The following is a 19,776-nucleotide window of genomic DNA, read 5'->3' as shown; positions in this document are numbered from 1 at the left end:
GAAAGCGACAAAATTTACAGTTTATGTTCTGCTAAGTTTGAATGCAACTTCCTCACTGGTATTACAGAAGAAAGAAACAGACATTTGTGTTGATAAAATCTGTTATAAGAGAAGCTCTATCTCCAGCACACAGGCAACCAAACAGAAGGGAAGACAATGTGCACTCCTGTGGTCACCAAAGTCAATCCTAAAACACACGTGTCACAGAGGAAACTAAGCCAGGCAGGCTCCACTAAATTTATTTCAGTTGGCTGACAGACAAAGGAGAAATCATTTGCTTGTTTCTTCTCATGTCAGCTCTGGAGAAGGATAAAAGAAACCAATACAGTATTTCATCTTGCTTTAAAAGTGTAGAAACATAGGTTCAGGAAGGAAGGACCTCTTTATTGTACAGCCTGAAGGCAGCATCAGTTGTATCTATCTCCTTCCTAATGGACCTTTGTTTTTAGAGTGAGGTTTTCTGCCACATCTTTGGCAGTATCCCCCATTCTTTTTCTGTTCTCATCGTTAAAAACCTTTTCCTCATGTCTGTCTTGTTGCAGTCTTGTAACTGCTTTCATGTCTGTCATGGACATAGCAAAGAAATTGTTCATTCCTGTTTTCAAAAGTCTTTCACACATTTGAAGACTATCATTATGTCACCATCAGACTTCTTTTTGTCAGGCCACTTAATACCAGTTCTTTTCATCCACCTTCACGGAGCATGTTTTTTGGTCCTCCTGACTTTTCCCAGTACTGGATGTAGCTCTCCAGCTCTTATTAATGCTAAATAGTGGGAAGGATTGATTTACGTGTTTTGTGGACTGTTCTGTGGTTTGCGCATTCCGTGTGGCATTTGCCTTTTTCACAACAGTGAAAAGTTGACTCATTTATAGCCTGACCCACCACAAACCCTGCATTTGTCTCCTTTCACCTAAGCTATTTTTTCTTGTCTGTGGTAGTATCTTGTAAGATATGGAAAATCTTACTGAAGTCAGAATATAACCTACTGCTTCTGCCTTGTGTAGAAGCTCACTAATGTACACTAAATGTAATTAAATCATTTTTTTTTTGTTAATACATTCATATTCTGCAGCCGATTAATAGCTTCTCTACATAGTTGGGGAAGCTGAAAACATTACAAGTGAAGTATATAGTCAAAAAGACTGCCTACTTCTTTCCCAGCACAGTGTTTACACATTTGGGCCCTATTTCTGCATTTTTGGACAAAGAGTGGTTGGATTGCTGTGGTCACATGAAACCCTTGATCGCTTGATAAAAGTAGACTTTTTGCCCCCTTCCAAACAGAGTGGCATGAGTTATAGCAAGTCTATTGTTTAGATTTTTTCCACAAGTATTTTGTCAAGAAATGCAAGTTTTATCTATGTGGCGCAAATTCTTCCATCATGTGTTACAAGCAATTTGCTTTTGAGAGTATGCTGTCATTTAGACCAGAGTATTTCACATCAGGAAAAGCTACATAACAGCAGTTCAAGTTTTCTAAAATATTTCCGTATCCCTTCTCATTCTAAATCACACTTCAATCTGACCAACTGCTCTCTGGCTTTTATTGGTGCAAAGATACAGTGACGGGATGTTTTCTGATTCTGGTTTCTTCATCTTTCCAGGTTTGTACTCTAGTGGGGATTTCTCCCTGACTTTTGCAGGTAGTGTCCAGGACATGGTTATAGTTTGAGATGAGAACTGATCAGCTTCCTTAAGCCTTCCAGATAGAGCCTGTCCTCTACCTTGCAACACCAACCTCTTTATCTCCTGCAGCTACTTAATTGGTAAAGCATTCCTCCATGTGGTCCAGGTGGCTGGTTAAAGGCTTCAGCCCCAAGCAGAGGAGCAGATGAGTCCTCTAGGGTAAGGGCTGAGGGGGAGGGGGTATTTCCTGCATTAGCATTTTATTCTCACACTCACATATTTCTAGAAAAACACTTAGGTTCAGCTCTTGTCCTTCTCTTCTGACCCTCCTCACACAATAAGATCTACCAGGACAAAGCTGTTTTGGAGTCAGATATGATTTTGCATATCACAAATGCCCTTAGCCATGAGATGGCTGAATAATTTCAGCACATGAGAGAAGTCAGGTAAATAAAACATGGGTATCTGGCAAGAACAGTGCATTAGGATTTGAAGGACAGAGGGGTCATAATTTGCACCAACCAGGCACCAGAATGTGGATAGTCCGCTGTCAAGCTGTCTTTTCACAGCCTTGGAAGACCTATCAAGTGTCTTCACAATGCCTAACTATGATACATCTACAACTTTCATCTTTATAGATAACCTTTCATAATGATCAGCAAGTTCTGCTTGATTAAGGTGAGTTTCAGAGCCTCATTATATCAACAGTAACATCAGCACGCCTGAAAATCTAACCCACACCCAGGGTTCTGGTTTTCATTTACATGTGATTTACATAGTCTTTGTAGCTACTACTCACACCGATCTGTAAAGGAAGGCCCTGCTCTGAAAACCCTGCAGTCTGTTTTTAAAAAGTAAAATGTAAACACTAGGAGCTGCAAGGGAGTAGGAATGAGAGACAGTGTAAGTGACATGATGTCAAAGTCAACAGGAAAATGGAAAAGCTGAGATCTTAAACAGATTCTTTGGTCTGGTGCTTTCTCCTGGGTGTGATCCTAGCATCACTGAATGCACATCGATGGTGCTCGAGCTGGGACTTCCTCTGTAAGGTTTCCCCAGTGTTATCTCATTTTTCTTTTTGATAATGATTATCATATGATAATGATTATCATTCTATGTCTTCAGTCTTTTACAGTAATTGCTTCAAAGCATCAAGATCAACTTAAGGAAATTCAATTCGTATGGATAAAAACAAGAAAAGGAACACGAATGAGCGATTTCCAGTATATTGTATGCAGACAAAACTGTGGATTATTCACAGTACTTTCTGTGAAATAAAAATAGCTATTTTCAACTTTCTTTCTCATGGCATTGCAACAGCAAGGGAAGGAGCCTTGATCTGTACAGACAAGACACTCCATGCTACTTACCCGAAAGCAAGATTACTAGAAAGCTCATTTCACCTACTAACATTGGTTATTTCCTGACCGTCCTCAAAAAATATGAGTAACTTAATACCACAAATTCTTATACTTCGTTTCTTATTAAGAGAGTGTTTAAAAGCTTTTTCTATAGTGGATGTAGAGTTAAGGTTTGTGAAAGCCTCTCCAGTGACAGTGTTCAGCAGGAGTGCCTCTGGGCAGCCAGCAGAAGCAGATGTGCAGTCCCCAGCCAGCCAGCCTTCCCTGATGCCCGTGGGAAGCAAATTTCCTTACTTTGCGGTTTAAATCATAAACACATAAGTTAAAAGTTCAGCTATTTTATTGATTAATTTTCATCGCACTCTCCATGAGTTCAGCTGAAGATCAACTTCTAAAATTATTGTTTCTCTGAAGAGGCACCAAGTGCCTTGTGCTGCCTGGGACAGCTGCGGGGCCACGCAGCCCACCTGGGTACAGCCAGAGCTGCACCTTGCCCCCGTGCCTGCGGCTCACCTAACCCATGCCAAGTGAAGTCTTGTGGAATTAAGTCAGATAAAGCTTTCTAAGAGTAGTAGCTTTGTTAAGGCCTGGGATAGTAACACAAACACAGCATTCCTGTTTGCCGTCCTGCAGCGTGCTGTAAGAGAAAATAGAAATTAATTTTGGCGGTGAAGTGCTGAACGGGTTACCCTGTTATAAAGAAAGATAAATTCATTATACACTAATTTTATGTTTAGCTTTTCCTTGTAGGTGGAGTGCTAAGCGCATATTGTTTTAGCATAAGTTTTCACTTACCTCTTTTAAAGGGTGTTTTCTTAACTAACTTGACTACTCGGATTGAAGGTAAAAGTCCTTTTGTCTATTCAGAATGCAGTTGTTCTGTTTCTTTAAATGCAGTTAAATGTGAAGCTGCTGCTACTGCTGTGGTGATGGGGCTTTGGGTCCAGGGCTTGAAAAGACACCCGGTCCCCAGTACCTGTTTGATTCATCCCCGCTCAGTAACACACTGTCTTCTCCAGACGGTCACATACCCCATCATTATTCTGTTTCAGGCAGCAGCCTTCTTGCAAATCGGTCATTTGGATCGAAAATGACTGATCGAAACAAGGGGATTATTTTTCTAGTGCAGTCTGCCACTCCACCCGCTGGCCCAAAAATTTCTTCTGTTTCTATAATTGGCCTAGCAGTATATTGGGGAGGCTCTGGCGGACAGAGGTTGTCATCTTCATCTAAGCCATCATTACTTTTATCACCCCAAATATTATCATCCCATTCCTCAGGGGATACAATTAGCTTTCGGATTTGAACTATATCAGGGGATCTGGGAGCTTGCATTAACATCACCTCAACACGTTCCCGTAACTTTCGTTCCTTCAACTGAGCTTCCTGAAATTGTCTTTGTAGTTCTATTTTTATTGATAGTAGCAGGACAGTAGTTTCATGTTCCTCTATTTCATTCTGCAAATCTCGTATTTTACTGGTGGTTTCTCCTCCTTCTTGACATGCGGCTTCCAGGCATGTCCCTAACATTTTACCTTTGTCTTTCCCATCCTTACTTGAACCTCTAAAAGCATTTAGCTGCTTTTCTACAGCTTCCCAGTAACATCACTTCTTATGGAACCTTTCCCCTGGGAAGGTGGGACTCGGATGAATGCTGAGCTTTTGTAAACACTCGCTGATACTGCTTGCCATCCTGCTGACTATGTCAATTTGTCGTGGATTTAGATTTCACACAACTTTACTGTAGCACCAATTACAGATTTATTATATACCTTTATAGCAAATAACAAGGATAGATTATATGATTTTAACAGCACTTTAATACATCTAAGTATTAGTTAATTAACACAATGGTCTAAAGAAATTTGCTACAATAGAAACAGCAACTTAGTTAAAGATTTGTGAATGTCTAGGTTCACCCGAGACTTACTACAGGGTCCTGGGTGGTTCCTAAATCCAGATGAGGGCCTCCAAAATACCCCCTAGAATGAATTACTCACCCTACTACTCAGCATTTGTCGGCGTGGGAGGTTGTTCCTCAGAAGGCTGAGCCCCAAGGTGTACTTCCCCTCAGAGGCATCCCAGCTCAGGGGGAGATCGAGGGTGCAGCCCGCCACGGTCCCTGGAGAGCTCAAAGAGGTCTTTCTCAGGATCAGTATTTATAGGATTGTGAGGCCATTATCGTTTGGTCAGTAATTTTCCAGGATTTAGGTCTTTTGCCAACTTGTTTAGGAATCAGGTTGTGCAATCCCCTCCTCCCTAGTGAGACAGTTTCATACTTCACTGCATTCTGTAGATAACGGAGGAATTCTGTTGTAATGGCTTTTCCTTCCATATTTATTATAAAAATTGATTTATATTTGTTAAATAAAGTGACTGTTAAGCTCAGATTCCTTATCAGGTTTTTTCCTGGAACGAGCTCTGCCTGGAGCTCCATAGTTAATGAGCTGTCTGGTTCAAGGAGCAATTTCGTTGAGGCTACCATGGCACACAAGCCTCAGCAAGACTTAAGCCATGTACAGGATCAGAGCGTACCCACCACAGCATACAGGAGCAGAGTGTGCCTGCCACATGAAGCCCTGGCTTATTTTTATCTGAAGGAGGAGGACTCTCACCTTCCTGTCAGGACTCATTTTAAAGCAGGAAGACTCCTGAAGCAAACCGAGCTACAGGTCAGTCTGAATAAAACATATCTGGATTGCTTTTAGGAGCTCTTAAGAAAGCTCTGAATTACTCTAGAGTGGCACTGCTATATCTGGCCTTAGCCGTGCCCTGCCTTAGTGCCAGTCACAACTAGGTTCCCTACTACCCTATGGAGCACAAAGGAGTGCAAGATATCTGAGAGGTATTTCTATGGACTAACCCTGCCTAAGAGGAGAAAGTAGCCTAGGTTTCGTCTGTAGTCAGCACAGAAGGAGAAACTCTTCCAGAGAAGGGTCTCAGGCGGTTGCCTTCCAAAGGAGCTATTGATGTAGGGGAGCCTGGGGGATTGGTCTCGAGGCAAGAGTTAGTTTCCAAAGACATCATCCCTTGTCCTTTTGTCTAACTGTGACTGATTTACTGGGCCTTAGCTCATTAAATAAATAAAGAAATGCTGGAAAAGCCTTAAATCCCCCAGAAAAGCTGCTTAGCAAAGTGTGAGTAAAAGCTGGAGAAATTAATGGCTTAGCTTGGCTTTAGTCAGGTTAGTAAGAAATGAGGTGAACAAGTATGTCAGAGGTGAGAAGTCAGAAGTGAAAAATGTGCCGGGCTTTCCCTTTTCATAATGCTGTGAGTTCTTCATATCCTTGTTGCACTGCTCTGTGTTTCTTCCTTGTACTGTGTGGCTGAAATTTTACACAGAGTTCCTTTTATGCATAAAGGAGGAACTTATTTTGTCCATGGCAGATTCCCTGAACTGTTGTGGATGATGCCTGCTGGAGGTGAGCAGTCATGAACACTTTTACCCCAGGTCAGTTCTCAACGAGCACTGCATGTGGGAGCTCTGAAATGTAGAGTGTCGCAGTCTTTTTGGTCATAAACCCTGTTCAAGCCCTGTGTCAGAAGAGTCAAATTTAGCAAAGAAACTTGGAGTCATCCAAGAAATACAGTGCCTGGTTCAGCAAGCTAAATCTATCTTCTAACATTCATTAAATGTAGTTTCTCTTGTTCTCTCTCAATGCATTGAACATCCTTGTTGAGATTTTTCAGGTACTGCACACATTAGCTGCAGGCCTTCCCCTTCTCTTGCTGGCTCTATCGTTACACATGACATCTGCCTGCTTACTTAGGGGACTTCTGTCTCTCCCATCACTGCAGTATCTGCATGCCTTGATTTTCATTTAAGAGATGAGGCAATGATAGAACAAGGACAGTGCAACCGAGTGACCGAACTGCAGGCGAGAAGTCAGCAACGAAACATTAATCACAGTCCTCCACAAGGTCAAATCATTATTTAACATCCCTTCACATTTCCTTTATAAACAGCCATACAAACTGCATTTTACTAACATGCCCAAATGTGACTGTTGGGTGCTTCTGTCAGTGAAGGGAGAGCAGAGAAGCAAGCAGACATGAATGTTACCTGGTGCCCTGACTACGAGGTTATCTCTGGAGGAAATCAGACTTCAGGCACAAGACAATCTCATCAGAATTTCACAGGACGTCTCTCTACCCATTCAGGATAGTCTTTATGAAACATATTCTGCATCAGCACCTTCATTCCTGCTCTTTGTGGCATACAAGCTCCTTACTTTGTTTACCAGGTAATCTGCATTAGGATAACACTGTCGGTGTTGTACTCCAACAGCTCTGCCAGCATGATGTTCTCAAGGCTTTAACCTCTGGTAGGACCCAGGTCTCTGGACTTTCTGGAAACTTTGGTGACCTACTGATGGTGACCTACAACACTGAGTTGTAGAACTAGGGAACTCATTCTTATTTCATGCTAGACGTAGTGCAGCTGGTGTCTGAATATACTTTGCATTTTGAAGTTCACTACATACAAGATTTTTGATAATGATACAAGCATTAAGGTAGAGACAGGCTCACAGTAAATTGACGCAGCTCTTTCTTTAAAGACCATGTGTTCCGTATTAAAAAGGTTAAACAAGGCTACCAAGACAAAGCCTGCCTTTCTCCGCATTTGAGCAGGCTGAAAGAGGAACAGCCTTTCCCTCTCTTCTCGTGACACTACGACAACTGGTATCAGCAAAGACACGAGGGGAAATACTTCCTCTTTTCAGATCGGGAAAGCCAAACCCTCAAGATTTCAGACAATGTTCCTACGCAGATTCTTCCTGCTTTAATCTAAGAAGACTGTACCTCTGAATAACAAAGTTTTTTATTTTTAGATTGGGTTTACCAGCCAGTCTGTGATTAGGTGGCACAGCACACGGGACTGCCCTATCTGTGCCCTCATCAAAACCTTTGAACCAATTGATTGACTTCAGCCACTGCTGAGAGACAGTAACTTTGTGTTCTTCCATGAAAATTAGCAGTCAGATAGTCAAAAGAGGCTCCCCTAAAAACCAGGAAAAGACAGGGAAATTTCAACTCTCTTCTGACATCAGCTGGCCAGCGAATTAGCACATGCATCAGTCGTATGAGCTATGCTATGTGATTTTTGCTTTTCTGAAAGTCAGGAAAAAAAAAGAAAAAAAAGAATGTACTGAAGTAGTTGCTAACATGAAAGGAGGAATAGGGAACACACAGCTACATTTTTGCGGTGGAGAGGGCCAGCACTCACAGAATAGCTTTGGTGTGAGGTGAACAAAAACACCAGTGAAACAAAATGTTTTAAAAAACACAGTGAAAATGATTTCCCATATCCCAAATGATTCATTAAAGCAAAGTATGATGAAAATTAAGAAGTGCAGAAAAAGCTAGTGCAGATTACACACAGCTGGATGGTACAAAGAATCAATGTCTGTTCTCATGTTTTCTTCCTGCAACAGTTCCTAAGAGGTCAATATTTATGCATTGACTAACAAACCTCAAAAGGCTATAGCCCAAAATGTTGTAATTTCCACATCATGTTACACTTTACACACAATTTCACTTGTAACAAGTCACATTTTTTTCTGACAATTTAATTTTCCACTGTCATTTTCATGTAACAATATATACAAAAAATTGCATCACTCAAAGCGTCACACTTTACGCCCCGCTGTTGGTGTGGACATAGCCTTGACACAAAGCAGCAGATCTATAAGGGTGAGAGTGCATTATGTAATGTGTAACATCCACCTGGGTTTACCTATTTTTTTTTTTTTTGAATTGAGAATATTTATTAGCAGATAAGTAAAATGAACTTTTAACTCCCAGTTTAGCCGCAAAGTTTTCCACAGATTTTAGTGGACTCTGGATTAGGCAGGCAAAGTTTAGTAAACCATGGAAACTGCAGGGCAGAAGCTCAGGGGACTGAACGATACCTGAAGAGAAGGCTACCTGGCAGTGTACTGGTATGTTCCCGTTATCCTTAGCAATGACATAAATAACATTTGCAACTCAAAACACTGAATATTCGTGTTTGTTTTATTACGTTGGTACATAACTTACTGTGCATGACTTTATAATCTTGCATGAGGTTAAAAAAAACAATAGAAAGATTACACCACTAAGGATATATTAAGAAATATACACAATTTCTCATTAAAAAAATAAGTCCGATCAACTCTTTCTTTGGAAAATATAATCTTCTTTTACAAACCTTATACAGTAAGCCACTTTGATTAGCTTTCGCAATAAATAGTTCATCAGTTACATTAGCTAGTATCATGAATCTGATACTTCCTTTTAAATTAATGTCATAACATAGTCCTAGGTATTGCTACAACTGAACAGTGAGCCACTAAAAACAGTGGCAAAAATACATATAGTTCAACTCCTCATCTATAGTCAAGTTTCTTGCACTTTAAAAATTAATGATTGTATTCAGAGCTTCACGTATGAATTTTGGGTGTCTTAAGAATGCAGCAATAAGATAAACTTCAACGGCCTTTGCTTTTCTTTCAACCTGACTGAAGTATGTGGAGTGTATTTAGTCCCTTTCTGAAGCTGGTAATATATTTAAATCAGAAACTTCTTGTTCAGAGTCCTGATGGTGCTCTGTTGTTTTGCTGGCCTCATCCACAGTCTCATCACTTGGATTTTTAGATTCTTCTGAAATGACGGTTAGCTTGTCATAAAAATGATGCTCTTCTTGTGGAAGTGGAGAAAAGAACTGCGAACCACTAGGAGGCTTGCTCAAAAACTGCGAAGGAAAGAGGAAATGAGAAGTAAGCTGTGCCAGCCGTTGCCATCCCATTTACTTAGAAATGTTCTACATTGTTTTTGCACATGATCTAGCTTTCTCAATCCTTAGAAGTCACAGTGGTGACAACATAGTAACCTCTTTGCTCATTTCAATATCCTGTGCAAGACTTGGGAGCAATTCAAAAATGACTTTATTTGGAAGAGCATACTGCAGGATCAGCAACTTCTTTGGAATATAATCTTTCTTAAAAAAAAAAATAAAAATCTACCTAGGTTTTGTTTGGAAAGAAAGACTAAAGACAGTGAACTGACTGTAGGTGTGTAGTCCACAGAGAGATTTGTAGAACAGCTCCAAGAGATGTGAATCATTCCTACCAGATCAGAGAGTTGTTTAGCTGAGACATCGAAGAGAGATGCTTTAAATGTCAACATAAAACATGACTGTTTAGACAAGTAAAGGACAGGGCGGGAGATTTGCAGAGCTACACAGTTCTGTGAGAAAGATGACTTAATTTTGGTACTGAAATATCACAGCTTCCTCCCACTCCATATTCTATTGGTAAGATGGAACCAGCCTCCAGAATCAACAGAGTCCTAACAGGATGTCATGACTGTATTTTGAATGTCAACACAAGAATAGCACACCTACTCGACACAGTAATAACATGTCAACCACTGATTTTGGCAGCTCAAGTGGCAGTTCAATTTATTGGTAGCAGCCAGACGCGTAAAACTTCATTTGGTTTCTGTGACCTGAACCCTATCTGTCACCTGGGCTTTTAATGCATTTTACGTAAAGAAGTAAACTGCTTTAGCAGGAGTCCTGTTACCTATAATTAAAAAAAAAACAAACAAAAAACCCCACGCTAATATTATTACTAGAAGACTTTTTTTTTTCTGACAAACTCTAATTTGAAATGTTGTGTCAGTAACCTGCAATCTCAAATGTTCGTGCAGTTAAGCCACTGCCTTTGATAAGTGTCATTTTACTTAAGTACGACTGACCTTTATTACTGCGATTAACCAGTATCAGCCACTAGCACAAAATGAAGATTGCTCACAGGTTTCTCACAAGAAAGGCAGAAAATGAAGTTCGACTTATCCTGCAGAGATCAGAGCAATTCTGCCTTCACAACAGCGAAGGCCCAGGTTCAGCAAACTACTGTGTGCTGAACATGTGCTTAACTCAATGTGCAAGATGATTGCTAAGGCAGCTGCAAAGCCTTAGTTTGCTAAACCCTGAACGAGTCAAAATGGAAGACTGAAGAGAAACTGTAGGAAATTTAGAAGAGTGTAAAGTTAGCAACTTTAGCGTACATAATGTTCTGTGTAGCCTTGTTTCTTCGAAGAGATTGTGATACAGCATTTAAGTTGCTAGATGGGTAACAAGGTCAGTGGTATTCCCCCAAAGTAATGGTTAACATTCATTGATCTTACTGATCGATTACTTCTTGAATTTTCAGATTTCAGTAAACTCTTTGCTCAAGTTGAGTTTTAGTACATACACGACAGAACTTCGTTTCAAAACAGCTGTACAATTTTAAGTGTAAAATGAGATAGTGGAGACCGATCACAGTTGCTCACTATCTAAGAAGAGGAAATGGAGGTTAACACCTGTTATTCTCTCACTTTAAATGCAAGAAAACATCCTGTTTCTAAGCCATATAAAGCTTCACGCTAAGAATTATGCAATTGCTTTAGGAATAAAAGTCTATGCCAAATTTTTAAATCGTTCAGCTTTTAAGTATGTTGGACTATTCAGTGCAGAACAATTCAGAATAAGTGTTCTACATTTTATTATACGTCAGTATACTTCAAAAGGCAGTCTGATTTCAGCACTCTACTTCTGTCTATGCAGTGAGAGAACTTGATGAAAAAAACAGGTAAAATTCGTGCAAAATTTATAACCTTACAATGTCAGAAATTAAATGAACTAATTTCTACCACCTTGCTCACATTGAAAAGTACCTTTGTCAGTTTTTTTCCCCCCCACCAAAGTTCATGACTTCATCATTTACACCTGTTTGAATGAACTTTCTCTTTAGGTCATGTTTCTCAAAAGAACAAGTTCTACCATACACAACTATATAAAAGCAGATAACAGAAGGGGTTCTTCTAACCCACCTACCAATAACCACCTTTCCTCTTTATAGTCTAAAAGCCCCTCAGATGGCTAACAATCAGGTGCAAATGAAAGAATGCAAAATAGAAGACATTTGAAAGGTTTGGCCACAGAGAAGCTTTGAAAGGCAGGCAGTTCTACTGAAGACGGTGATTTTAATTGAATTAGGTAGAATACAAACCTCTTTCAAGTGTTGTGGGAAAACATACGAAGGGCAGAAAACATGTTTGGTGAATCGATATAGATACAACAAGCAAAAGAAACAAACAGGAACAAGTATTATAAAAGCCAGCATTGATCCTAAAAGAAGAGTCACAATTATCCACACAGGAGTTACACCTGCAAAGACACAAGAAAAAACAATAAAACTGTGATTATTAATTTCTGTACATACTCTTTTCAAATTATCACAAAAGTGAATAAAAATTATTTTAATAATTGTCTTTATTGATTAATGACTGCTGCGTATTACAGAGAAAAAGGATCGTGGCCTAGCCTCACAACAGACATTGGCAATATGTAATATGAAGTCCAATTCCTTTCTCAGCTACAAGCACGTGCAACAAAAGCTTTCATACAATAGTGAGTAAAACTCACATTAAAGGAAATTCAGAAACACTGAGTGATCAGTGAAGAGCCTGGGCTCCCTTTAGCTCTTATCTTCAGAGTATGAGCAACACAGAAGCCTCTGCAGTGAAACAATTGTGACCAGTGCCCAATCAGTTGAAGCTTTCACTTAGTTTCTAAACCCTGAGTTAGAAAGGTGCATGTTTATTAACCAACAAACAATACTAAAATAAAAAATACCATTTTTCGGAAGGTTTACACATTATACTGATTTTCATTGTGGATACCTTTTGACATTTCCTACCTCAGTACCATGTTTGTAACAATTCTTATGCTACAGATTATTACCATTGTGGGTGGTCTGCTCACAAAGCTCTTGACTCAGTTCCCCTGTTTTGTTCCACTCAGGAATAACTGCTTGCACTTGAATACAATATACTGTCCATGGCTCCAACTGAGATAATATTTCAGAGTTATGCTTAGTATCTATGTGAATTACCTAATAAAAGAGAAGAATAAAAGAAAAATTTGGAAAGCTTAGTGAACAGACTAAGTAATTAAAATGACTTTTAGTATTATAAATCCTAACAGTTTATAGCTGCAATGTGAATCAAGCTTTTCAAGGCAGACTGAAATGCCCTACCAATACCAAATAACTGCTAATTCTACATTGATTTCACCTGTGGTTAGAGTGTGAGACCACTCATACCACTGACTTTTTAGGTGCTTCTAGCTGCATTAGTGAAGTTATAGGCTAGAGACATGATTAATGAGATGCTTGCAGAGAGAAACAATCGCCTCACCAAATGAGGCATCCTCTTCAGAAAAACAGCCTATGAAGCTACATAGTCTACCCTTTTGCCTGTTTGATCACTACGGGAAATTTCCCAGACTCATGCTGAAGTGTTAGAAGCACAGTTTCTAACTGAAGTTCTCACTTTCCTCGGTAAATAGCCTAAGTTTGCATCCCGTATGCAGCAATACCTTTGTTTCTTGTAATTTTGGAATTGAAAAGCAGTATGGTTTTTGGGAATTGATGGTCCCTTGTTTTCTGGAATTGAATGGCAAGAAATTTTGCAGCGTAACAAATACAAATCAGAACTATATGTAGTGGAGCCCTGTTAGATATAAATAGTACTGATGTACAAAGCTCTAATTGTTCTGTGACTAATAGCTTCCAGTAAAGTGACTCCTCCTTTTCTGTAATACAACTTATGACCTTAAATAATTAATACATTATTTCATGATCTTTCACCATGCATTCTGTACGGAGAGGTCTTTTGAGCTGAGTAACACATCGTCTGTCAGACACAGAAGGCAAATCACAACTCATAGAAAGCGATGAGGTAAAAGGTGAAGGACAGCAACCACAGTAACAGAAGGCAGCTGCCACGATGGTATTCAAAGCTCAGAGCTCCACAAAGAGCACCAATTCTAGAATGACATGAGACTCGAATCTAAGTCAGCTTATCGCCGTATTCATATACGACTGATGCATCTGAGCTTCCCTGTGGTTATTAGGTGTGAAATACACAGCTTTGGTGGGGATAACCGCATCACAAACCGAGGGAATAAACTCTCATAATATAGCACTTTTTTTCTATTTATGGAAAGAGCAAATTATATCCATGCTACTGTTCGGCTACACAGCTACCTGCTATTTTGCTCCAAATCCAAGTAGTAAGGACTAGACTTTATTACACTGTAAATAGTAGGGATACATTTTTGTTTCAGCACTGTTAATTTCTGAAACTTCATGGTTTTACCAAGAAAACCATGTATCAATTTCATAGAGTCACAACACCCAGGAGTCAGAAGTTACCTCTGTGTTGCTGCCTTTCTTCCAGTACAGCAATCTGTAGTGCCATGAGCCATAATATTGCCTTAAAGACCACCTGTCATGTTCACGTTCAGCAACAGGGCCTGTGAAATCCACGTGCAGAGACCCCGACTCAGACTTCACTTTTACATCAGGTGGCCCAATGATTGCTGTATATGAGAATGGTGGAAGAGATGAAAGAGCAGAATTCAGTTTCACATTGTTTTCAAGTTGAGTTTTCATACAACCTATGACAATTGATGCTTTAAAACATTTTATATATTGGAATAAAGTAATTTCCTGCCATGGGTCAGGCAAAAATAAAACCTTTCTTTATCGAACTGGTCTTCAAAGGGTTTTGTTTTTGCAGACTATGTATCCCGTATACCCAATTAACACAGTTCTCTTTCACCAGCTGTGGGTACCCCTGGGGGAGGAAGGACTGTTTCTATAAGTTATGTCTCACTTCTCCTCCTGAACCAAGCTGCTGCAACATCTGTCTAGGAAAGGAAGAGCTCAATATACAGATAATTTTGCATTCCTCAGCAAATGTGTGTTTAATTAAAATATTTTTTTTCCGAAACATAAATTAATGTAGTGCTCAAGAAGATGTTTTTGAACTTTTGAAATGTAATGTAAGGAGGTTCTCATTACTCTTGTTTTCTTAGGCTATTGCTAAAATGCAGTGTGGATTTTTTTAAAGAAAAAAAAAAACACACAGCAACACCAGAAATCATAACACTGCAAAGAAGATCAGGCATTTTTATCATGATCCCTTGCTCAGATCAGCTATGACAACATAAAAAATCTCCATGTCTTCCTCAGAGGTTTGGCCAATTGGCCAGTACTCCAAGGTCTTTCTTTCTAAGTAGTTTTATAACCACATTTTCCCAGTTCAGGAATAAACTGTCTTTCCGAAGGCCAAGCTTGCTCTGAAGGCTATGCTCTCTTTCAAATGAATGTCAAATTACAACTCTGTTAATGATTTACAAGTTTGATCTCTGTTCTGTAAACCCATCCATATTTTTTATTGTATTTTACTTTCTTTGGATGTAATTTACACTTGTAATGTTGCATATATCTACTTTTTTTCTGTGCTATGTTCCAGCGCTTCTGTTCTAGGCAGATTAAATTATATCAACATCACGCTTTTGGGGAGAGAACCAATAAAAGCATTTTAAAAAACAAGGCTGTAAATGGCAATATTACAGTCTGAAATCCAAGGAAGAAAATGGTGAAATTCAAGCAACTGAAAGCTGAGCAAGCGAGAAAGGCTCTTAAGAAGTGTTTCTCAAAGACAAAGTGTTACAAAAGCTTCCAGCATGGTTTTGTAATAACAGCTGTGAGGAGAAAAAAGCCTTGGGTAACATTAGTCTACAATAATTTGATTTTGCTCATGAGCACAGTAAAAACATAAAAAATAAAGAATACTCATTGGTAAAAACCACTCCCCCATTCCCATGCTCGGATGAAAGCAGCATGTAACAGCTCTGCTGCGCATTCTAATATGAGGCAATATTTAAACCACTGTTCACAAAAGGCTGTAAAACTTCACTAAGAGAATGGCAATATTATGCAATGAAAATTATTTCTCGACCGACAATTAATTAAACTTTTGCTGGCAGTTTTATCCCTTAATAGTTTTTATTATTAAGAAACCTTTTTGCCTGGCATAGCAATGATGATGAAGGTAATTGAACTTATTTTGATATGCAGGAAGTCTGAATCTTTGAAGAAAATCTCTTCCTGGCTAAAAAACATAAACAATCCCTTATACTAAGTGAAAAAATACCATTTTTAAGAGTCTCCTCACTGAGGTTTCAAGTACCAATATTAACATCTAGGTGTAATAGTGAATCTGCTATGCTTTCTGACAGCAACTTCTGCCTTCACAAAATAATAGTGTTGCAACTAAGATTTTATGGTTCAACATAACTGCATTTAAAATTATCTCTATTCTACAGCTTTTCTTCTGTTGCAAATCGTGAAGGTGCATCAATAGCAAACGATATTTTCATGGAAGATTAGAATAAGGCTTACTGTCATCCATTGGCTTAAATTTGATGACTGCCCAGTTTGAATGTTTATCTTCTGACTCCGCTCTGACCCGTAACACATAGTCTCCGTAAACAGACAGAGAAGAGATGTCGCACTCTGTGAGACTCAAATTTGTTCTCAAATTTTTAAAGTCATCTTTAGGCAAATTGACGCTATGTGGAAAAGGAAAAAACAAACAAACACACACATAAATGATGTGTAAATTATAAAATTGACAAAATGTCTTTCCTCTCAATGAACTAGAAAAGCGACATGCCTTAGCGGCATTTCTTAAAATGCAGTTATGACTCATAAACAAGATCCAAATGTGCATACATACATTAAGCATTTTCTATGTATCAATAAATTAGTGATAAATTTGGAGGTTAAGATTATGATTCAATAAACAGATACCCTTTTCTTGACAGTGGTTAAAAAACTTGATTCAACAGACAGTAGAGACTAGACAAGACTGCAAATATTAGACAATATCACTGTGCATGGCTTTGCTTTGTTCAGATCCTTCAGACATGCACTTAAGGAAAAGCTAGGAAAAAGAGCCTGAGAGCTGAACCATTAAATAAAAATGACATTATTTGTTTTGCATCACAAGTCCAGCTAGGAACATAGTGGTCAACAGGTAACTGCTACCAGAACTCAAAAATCTTTTGACCAAGATGGCCTGTGCCCTGACTTGGGGGATTTCTTCTCTGCCGGCACTGCTAGAGGGTGCCATCTACTCAACTTTACCTCCCATCCTGCATTTGCCACAGAATTCAACCAATTATCAGGAGAAGTTTGGCCCAAGACAAGGCTTTCTCGTCAAGCACTGTGATATGCCACAGACACTCTTCTGGCAGGAAAGACCATCTCGGAAGGACACAGTGGAAAAAGCAGTTCAAAACTAAATCGCCAAAACTGACAAAAGGAGACCTCAGAAAACGTGTCCTGAGCTTAGAGGCATTTGGCTAAAGAGCCATAGCCTGCAGATCGTCAGGCATTTCTATGAAGGACGCAAACAGGCAGGCTGCACCAGTGGCAAAGCACGAAATGCTGCTGGGGATGAAAGACCAGATAAGGTCCTAATTCAACAGCCATAGTCCTGCTTAATATGTGGTGGCTACATGGCAGAGAAAAACAAAACAGCCAACATTAAAATATGTTTCCAGTTCCAAAAAAAGTATGTACAAAACTGCTTTGGGTGTGAAATGTATAGCTAAATAACAGGCAGAAATATTTTCTTAGAAGATATGCCTCCCACAAGCTAAAGGAAAAAGACAGTTACCTATATTGATTTCTTTCCTCTCTTATAGCAATCACCTGCAGCTGGAAAATATGAATTTCTGACACAGCTACAGATAAGTACTTAAAGGAAGGCAAAAAAAAGACAACTCTACCAGACTTACCTCTTAGACTGGACAGTGTAACTTAAATTGCCATTGTGAAACCTAGGTGGATCCCACTGTAAAATGCTCTGAAGATTAACTGAATTAATCCTTGTGTTTTGGGGTTTGGGCACTATTCCAGAAACTGTTGGAGCAATCAACAACAAACAAAAATTTTAGCATGTGTTCCTCCAGTGACTTCTCAGTCATCCAAAACATAAACACTGCCTTCTTTTCCTTCAGGCCTCAGCCTTTTTTTTTTTTTTAATTTTAAAATAGACTTTAATACAGGCTAGGCACATCCCAACAATCACACAACAAAAGCTGACGCAACAAAACCAAATTAGCTAGCCTCAATGACTTCCAGTAAGTACTGCCTTATGACACCGCTGCTTATTATGAATGACTTGCTCATTACTGACTAACACTTAGTGCCTATCAGGCTACATGCACGAGCTTTCACTGAGATTGGCAACGCACAATTTTTCTAAGTAGTTCTCTGGTAGTACTGCGGCGAAACACAGATGTGCGGATTCCATACGTATCTATATATATCTATATGAAGAGGTCCTGAAGAGGACCACGGTCTTTCTACGTAGGACTGGGCATAAGACCAAAAGAATTAAAGAAATCATATCTCTATCATTGCTACGTGGATTAGTATTGACATTTAAAACGTTTTACTCATTCTGTTTAATGACCACCCTCTTGAAAAGGAGAGATAAATGAGAAGTGCCCTTGAAGATGAGAGGTCTATTCAATATACAACACCAATAAACGTGTCAGTAACCCGCACTCTTCATAAGCGATGAAAACAAGGTAATATTGCTTTACTGAAACTGAATAAAGAAGTCCTAAAACAGCACAGCTAGCCAGTCCATTACTATGATTAAGCCCTTTTAAAACAACTGCTGACACCGAAACTAAACCAGAAGGGACTTCGCCCCGCTTCTGCAACACACCTGACCAAGGCAAACACGCCCCAGCGGACCAGACCATTGCTCAAAGCTCCCAGGAGCAAAACCCTGACGCGTACACTTTGTGAAAACACATACACACACCCCAAATAATCCGGTAACGTGAGGGTCGTGCGGGGAGCAGAGGCTGAGCCTCCTGCCTCCTCCCACCCACGGATACCCGGCGGCACTTTGCGGGACCCCCGCCCCGAAGGTCCGGGGCGGGGAGGAGCCCAAATCCCCAGCCGAATTCGCGGCTCCGTCCCCGTCCCACGACGGCCGGAGCCCTCAGGCTCTCGCAGCCCCCCGGGTGTCCCGCCGGACTCACCGCAGAGCAGGAGGCAGGCGCTGAGGGCGCCCCGCAGAGCGGCGGCCATTTCGGCTGCCACCCTCCGTCAGGCGCTGAGGCGCCGCCGCGCCATGGCAGCGGGGGTGGCCCCGGCTCTCTTCCTGAGGGCGGGCCGGGCACCGCTCGTCCCCGCCTTCCGCTGAGGAGAGCAGGCAGCACCCGGTGCTCCCTCACGGCGCTGGAAAGCCCGGCGTGGTTGCCGGGGTTTTAAATAAATGAGATTTGGCGACTCCTCGGCTCTAGGGGGCGTAGCGGGGGGCACGCAGCAGGGCAGCTGAGAGAACGGGAGGCAGGTGGAGCAGCGTGGTGTGAGCAGGGAAATAAATACTGGTTTACAGGCGTCAGAGGAAGCAGGGTAGCAAGCCTGATCACGAGTGAAATTCTCACTGCCGACAACGTGAACGTTACCTGAGGAAAGGTGTATCTTTTGAGTTCAGGATCGGGCCTGCAGAGATGCCCGTGCCACTTCTACCAGAACATTCAGCATCCTGGTCAGAACTGTTTTGCCAACTGAAAATACCAGATCTTTGTGAAGGCTTAGTACATTTTTTCCAGGCCCATTGATTCCCTCCTGTTACTAAACAGGGATACAAGGCAGTTTTTTGCTTTTCCTCAGGTAGACACGGGTCCTCTGCCTTCACTTACTGATGAGCAGTTCTGCTGGCTTCTACCATTGCGGAGAGGTTTACACAAATTGTACCTTAGGAAACAGCGGTGTATTACAGGGTCTCTGTGAACAGAAGTTTCATCCAACTAATTCTGTAGATGTGTACATCTACAAATACTTAACTAATCAAGATCCAGTCTGCCACATAT

At 40.4% G+C, this 19,776-nt stretch overlaps 1 protein-coding gene across 1 annotated transcript; it reads right to left on the bottom strand.

Annotated features, from left to right (window-relative positions):
* Positions 1-8,986: 8,986 nt before the first annotated feature.
* On the bottom strand, positions 8,987-19,324 carry IL10RB (interleukin 10 receptor subunit beta). The gene is made up of 7 exons (XM_013192897.3): positions 18,940-19,324; positions 17,677-17,800; positions 16,274-16,443; positions 14,237-14,403; positions 12,763-12,913; positions 12,029-12,186; positions 8,987-9,723 (listed from the first exon to the last, which is right to left on the bottom strand). Exons 1-7 carry the CDS (start codon positions 18,986-18,988, stop codon positions 9,511-9,513), a joined length of 1,032 nt encoding a protein of 343 aa, XP_013048351.1. The 5' UTR covers positions 18,989-19,324; the 3' UTR covers positions 8,987-9,510.
* Positions 19,325-19,776: the final 452 nt, after the last annotated feature.

The sequence above is a fragment of the Anser cygnoides genome, chromosome 1 (genome assembly GCF_040182565.1).
Source record: "Anser cygnoides isolate HZ-2024a breed goose chromosome 1, Taihu_goose_T2T_genome, whole genome shotgun sequence".
Taxonomy (NCBI): Eukaryota; Metazoa; Chordata; class Aves; order Anseriformes; family Anatidae; genus Anser; species Anser cygnoides.
This window is presented reverse-complemented; position numbering and strand designations above follow the sequence as displayed.

Bases quoted from the DNA above. Each gene is read 5' to 3' on its own strand.
- IL10RB (XM_013192897.3), bottom strand. From the start codon at position 18,988: ATGGCCGCCGCTCTGCGGGGCGCCCTCAGCGCCTGCCTCCTGCTCTGC. The intron at 12,914-14,236 runs GTAACTTCTGAC...CTCTTTTATTAG, and splicing joins AGAAAGGCAGCAACACAGAG to GTAATTCACATAGATACTAA. The intron at 9,724-12,028 runs GTTTGTATTCTA...TTTCCTTCGCAG, and splicing joins TCCCACAACACTTGAAAGAG to TTTTTGAGCAAGCCTCCTAG.